Genomic DNA, 6237 nt, shown 5'->3' on the forward strand with positions numbered 1-6237 from the left:
ATCTATTTTGGTACGTAGTTAACAAAACACTGGTGCAGTACCGACTCCAACCACAAAGAAATGAATTGTCTGGATGAAACCGATTATTTTGATGGTTGTAATGTTTTTAATACCAAGAGGCTATAAAGAAAATGAGCTTAAATGAAAGAGAGCTAAAGAGACTAGTTTTAAAAATGTAAGTAGAAAGTAGAGGTAATTCTAAACAATGTAAGGAGTAGAAGTAAAAAGTGACTCTGTGGTTCATTGGTACTTTTCCATTATACTGAAAGAAGTTTCCTATATTTACCTGCAGCGTTGCATGTAGGCTGATCCAAAGCAACGACTCCGCTCACATTTAAACTGTCAGGTCTGTAGAAAAAAGCATCTCTGGACCCAGATGCCTCCTCATCCTCTTTTCTTTCCCTCCCAGCAGAACCCTCTGACAAAGCCAGAGCAAGAAGGTCGGATCCGGTGCTGTAGTAAAGACAACTTTTATCCACACAGGCGCATTCCACAGGCCCGAGGATAGAGCCCTTAGAATAACTGGCGATACCGCCTTCTCTCCCTGACCCAGCCCTGCCGGCTTCCATCAGCAACACTCTGCCTTGTTTGCCCAGAGCTACCAAGGCTGCAGCGCAACCCGCATCAGTTTCCATGACAGCAGATGCTCCAATAAACACGACCGGCTGCTCCAGGCTATGGAGGACCTGCAGCCGGGATCCTGGGAGGCGCAGAGGGAGAAAGCACAGGCGTCCGTCTGGCAGGCCGCAAAGTACAACTGGAGACTTGGCGAGCGCCGCTTCCACCCCAAACAAAAGCTTGAAGAGAACCGGCTGAAGGAGGAAGTGGCGACAAGATGAACCTGCATCTGATGCTGTAGGAGAATAAGACAGCGGAGTCGCATTGCCACAATAAACGCAAATCAGCACAGATTTTGACTCCATGTGGCTTTGAACAGAAGGTGAGACAAGAGGCAGGGAGAAGGAGCTAATCAGGTCACAGGTGTGAGACTGGGACTGTCCTTGGGTTTTATACAAAGTCAACAACCAGGAAGTGTCAGTTTGGCAAAAGGTCAGGAGCAGCGAGCCGACGAGGAGGAAAGACGACAGGCCTTCAGCAACAGCAATAAGGGACTCCGAGGTGACATCCAGCTCAGTGATACCAGAACCTGCATCACAGGATGTGCTTTGAGCACCAAACAGATCAGAAGAAAGACAGTCAGTTCAAAACAGCACCCACATCTAGAAAAAGTTGTGTTTCTGAATTAGAGGAATGGATTTATACCTTTCTGAAAGCAGCTGGAGATTGACAGAGTAGATGCCGTTACTGCATGCCACCAACAGGAACTGCTCATCATGGCTGACAACCAGATCCTTCAAAGGAGCAGGAAGCCGAACAACCGCCTGCAACACAGCAACCAAAAATATAAAACGAATCATGCAACCTGGAACAGACCGACTGAAGCCAAACTGTCTTGATGAAGTCTTGGAACTGAATTTGACCTTACAATGAGAAATATTTCACTCTCTAGAGACTCCTACCAGAAACAGTGTCAGAATGTTCCGTCCTTTTGGTTCTTTTTCTTGGAAACACCGTCTGATTGTCTAATTTTTTATTCTTTATGATGGAACATTAACCACATTAAACACAAAATCAATTCTAATAAACTATGGATCTGTAAACATTTGGATATAGATAACCTTTTCCTCCATTTGTATCTGTACTTTACTACAGTCATTTTAAATGAAACAACTTCAAAGCAGTTAAAGTTTAATGGTTCCATGAAAACTGTTTGAGAATTACCGGTAGCTAAAATAAAATTCATTTTTAGCACTGCTGCCTTGCAGCAAGAAGGTTCTGGGTTCGATTCCTGGCTCAGGGTCTTTCTGCATGGAGTTAGCATGTTCTCCCTGAGCATGCATGGGTTCACTCCGAGTACTCCGGCTTCCTCCCACAGTCAAAAACATGACTGTTAGGTTAATTGGCTTCTTTAAATCCTCCTTATGTGTGAGTGTGCGTGAATGGTTGTTTGTTCTGTTCGTCTCTGTGTCGCCCTGCGATGGACTATCCAGATTTTACCCCGCCTCTTACCCATTGACAGCTGGAGATAGGAACCAGCAACCCTCGCAACACCACGTGGTATTAAGTGTGTTAGAAAATGAATGGATAGTTATTCATTTGCTGCTAAAGTGTCTGAAGTGTTGAAGTCATAAATTTCATCGGATGCTGGGCTTCCTCTTGTTTAAAGGAAAAGACCGGTCAGCAGGGAATAATCAATGGGTCATTATTTATCCCTAAAATGAATATGTTTGCTGTGATTTAAATAATTTAGCGTCCGCCATTTCTACCCAAGTATAGTAACACCTCATTCCTGACATCTTCCAGCAGTGACGTCACAGTGCAGTCAGCCTAGCGCCATTCTCCCCGCTTTACAAGCTAAATCAATGGGAACTACTAGACACATCTGCAATCAACAACAATTACATAAGATTTCGTGAGGACTTCACCATTAATATTCGCAAGAGCTACAGTTAAGCTCACAATGCCCACGTGCATGGCAGCTGGATGCTGTAATACATCAGGTAAAAGTGGAAAAAAGTTAGGTATTTCACCTTTTTTCCTCCCCAGTTTTGTGGTTGGATTGCCAACTTGAAGAGGGAGGATTTGCCATCAAACTTCTGGCCAGAAAAAATAAATAAATAAAAATACACGTAATATATTGAAAACATTTGGAAGAAGAATGTTTTCAAGATGACTTGGATAATAGCGCGTTGTGACAAACACCAGATACAGCACTGGGACTTGATCAACAGCCGATACCGCACCGTGACAATGTCACTAACCAGTAGGTGGCAGTAGTGTTCTTTGACAAACATGGATGCCTCCAGTAAAGCACATTAACATGAAAATTACTCTGAATTAAAAACACTGATCATTTATTGAACAGGATGGAATAATTTAAGATTTAAAAAACGTTCAGAAGTTTGAATTCTGAATATGAGCGAACTTTAAATCAGTCCTATAGGTCTTTATCCTTTGGAGGCAGGCAGCAGAATAAAGCTTCAGCCTCGCTGCATGCAGTTAGCGAAGCCTTGTAGCTACCTTCTCCATCTGTCTTTGGAGTGCTGATTGATTTTGATGTTCGGCTGATCAGGTCCAAACGATTTCACCTTCAGCTTCTCTTGTTAATTTTTAAAGGGATTTCACTTCCATGTATTAGTTTAAGGTATAGATAATGATCCACTGATTATTCCTTGCTGATCGGACTTTTCCTATAAAGCACTTTTTAGAAAAGACCACAACAACTTGGGATTCACATGGAAAACTAAAATATAGAATACAGTGTACTTTTTCTAGATGTTTCTTAATTTGCATAGCTGCTCTTAAATAAACACATTCTCAGAGAAATTGTTTTTATATATATATAAAAAATATAAAGCTGACTATAAGCTTCTCCACTATCAAACTGGTAATTCTTTTTTTAGATTTGTGACACCATATTGGAGCATGAAAAACACAGATTTGCCTTCACAAAGCCTCAGAAGAGCAAGGATTTAATTTATGTACAAAAGTAAAACTGTACATGAAATTATAATTCGTTTTTATAAAGTATTTTAATAATTTTATTTTGTTGTTGGCATACATATAAATATAATGGTGTGATTACTTAGTATAGATTTGATAGGTTTTTTGGTATACGTCTATTTTGAATTTATAGCCCCCCCTGGAAAAAACTCCACCAGCCTCCACAGTAAGGACATCCGTAAGGCTCCGGAGTTCCTTTCCTACCCTGCAGTGTGTTCTTACTGTTGTCCCCGCAAAAGATGAAGGAGTAAGATCAATGAATAGGAGGTAGGAGCTACAGTTTGAGGAATTTGGCAGCATCTGTCCTCTGGATTGAAAGGAAACAACCAAGACTTCATACCAAATGAAGTCCCCAAGGCAATATTTGATCATATGTAAGGGAAGGCAAGAAGCAATTGCTAAAATGAAAATCACATCAGAACAATGACACTTGTGTAGAAAGAAGTCTAACTTTAGCATAAACTGCGTGTCCATGTCATCAAAATAAAAGACTTGAGGTGCCATGTCATTGCTGCTCTTAGCGTTCTGCAGTCAACTCACATCATCCACCCAGCGTTGCCAACCTAACGCTGTTGTTGCCAAATTTAGCAACTTTTCAGACTCTCCAAGTGTCTTTATTTCAGAAAAGCGCCAAATCTAGTGACTTTTTTTCTGTCTTAATGGAGACTTTGGCGACATAAAAGCACCAAACTCTATCCTCCAAACAAGTATGGCAGGCCAGTTGACATATATTAGCTTGACTGCATATCTATTTCAGATGTCTCAAATGCATTTGTTCCTTGTTATTTCAGACATTTATAATATTCTTCTCATCTAAAATAAACATTTCAGACAGCTTAAATGTAATTCTTACTAGTACAAAAAACATGATTCCCATTCATGTGTATTGGGCTTTTACTTCCAGATATCCAAATAAAACATTATGGATGTCTAAAACTGAATTCTGACAAGGATGAAGTCAAATTTCAGATCTCCTTAATGCAGTAACTCGTCATCATAATGACAAGTCAGATATCAAATATAAATGTAACATTCTAGATGTCCAGAAAACCAGATATCATTTAATAATATAAATAGTTAAATTTGAATTTCAGCTCTCTACGCTTTAATAATGCCTATCCGAAATTCAGTTTTAGATAGTTTCAAAGAATGATGCAGTTCCAGCAGGCTGACTCATCACATTTCTGCTAGTAGGCCATACAGCATTCCTCATCAACACCCCCGCAGGGCCGCAGTAAAATCAGCCCCAATAAAGTGTTGCGTGCAAAAACTTTTGTGTGGACAAGAGACATATTTCTCAGTTAGCTGTAGGGGTGTGAAAAAAATCATTTTTGCAATATATTGTTATTTTTGGCTGCCTGATATAATATTGAACTTTTAATTCCTCGTATCGATTATTTTAGGCAAAACATTTTTTTCCTAAAACTGAGGGGAAAAGGTCAACCTCTGCACCGCCAGTCTGGCAGATAGTGCTGTGGAGCCGTGTTGCTGTGCAGAGGATCTTCATATCTGTAGTTGAGGCAGTCACAGTGGAAGTGACCTGAACTGACTCAAAACCCAAACAACATGGATACCAAAATAACTGAACGATCGATATCAGGTTGCTTTTTTAACGATACATCTAAGTTTGATAGCAGGAAAAATATGGTAATATATGGTGATATTGCAATATAGTGGTAATATCGTAGGGTTGAGTATTGGGTGTCGTCAGGGGCGGAGCTTGATGGGAGAACAGGGGTAGTCATGGCAACCTTTACCCAATCATTAGCCACCCCTGTGGCCACCCCTGACATTTTTCCCTCCAATACTGACGGTGGCAGCAGTGATACTCTCAAGTGGAATGTTTTAACTAATTTAACAAAAACCCTGTGGTTAATTATGTACATCAATATACTAACATTAGAGATGATAAATACAAAATTCATGCTCTTTAAGAACTAGATTTTGTCTTTATGGGGTAAAGAGAAAATGATGTCTCTGTAAGTCAAGTTGGAACAGTGTAGATGGACCCTGAAGTTGTGGCACCTATCCGCCTTTGGCCCCCCACCTCAGTGTACATTGGTTATTACCTGGCCACCCTTATTAACATTTTCTGGCTACGCCCCTGGACCGCAGCGCCCATGCCAACAATCAGCCCTAGTTAGCGGACACTTTTGTTAGCAAAAATACATTTTATTGGGCTTGTAAAGTTCTCTCGTTCTCCTAGGAAATGTATTTACATCAGTATCAATTTTATTGCAAATACATGCTTGACTTAATACGGTCTGTGTGAATTTAAAGTTTAAAAGATGTTGGGAACCCATGAATAAATACCATCCTTTGGATGACATACCTGCGTTTTGAAATGCGTTAAGAACTTTAAACCAGTCTTGCTTACCTTGATTTTTTTCTCCTCCGTAGTGAAGACATATACTTCATCGCTGCCGGTGCAGATGAAAACATTAGTCCCAGAAGCACGTTTAAGCAGCGGCGTACCAGGCTTTAATAACACACCGAAATCAGCCCAACACTCAGCAGCACACCGCCCCTCCATCACTGCTAGAAACATACATCAGGACACCGATAAGCTTCCAACTCCATGAAATCACTTAAGATTTAAAAATCAACTGGTCATAAGTTGTTGACAGTGAAACGAATTTCGAGCAGCCGCCTTAATTCTTCTTCTTCTTCTTC

At 40.5% G+C, this 6237-nt stretch overlaps 1 protein-coding gene across 1 annotated transcript in view; it reads right to left on the bottom strand.

Annotated features, from left to right (window-relative positions):
- Positions 1-6228, bottom strand: part of faap100 (Fanconi anemia core complex associated protein 100) — an 11725-nt gene extending 5497 nt beyond the window's left edge. The window contains exons 1-3 of the mRNA XM_015398148.1: positions 5942-6228; positions 1264-1382; positions 287-1164 (exon numbers count right to left, since the gene is read on the bottom strand). Coding sequence (XP_015253634.1) covers positions 287-1164; positions 1264-1382; positions 5942-6112 — 1168 coding nt within the window. The 5' untranslated portion in view covers positions 6113-6228. The remainder of the gene's footprint in view (positions 1-286; positions 1165-1263; positions 1383-5941) is intronic.
- Positions 6229-6237: the final 9 nt, after the last annotated feature.

This window comes from Cyprinodon variegatus, unplaced genomic scaffold (genome assembly GCF_000732505.1).
Source record: "Cyprinodon variegatus isolate N-32 unplaced genomic scaffold, C_variegatus-1.0 Scaffold915, whole genome shotgun sequence".
Lineage (NCBI taxonomy): Eukaryota > Metazoa > Chordata > Actinopteri > Cyprinodontiformes > Cyprinodontidae > Cyprinodon > Cyprinodon variegatus.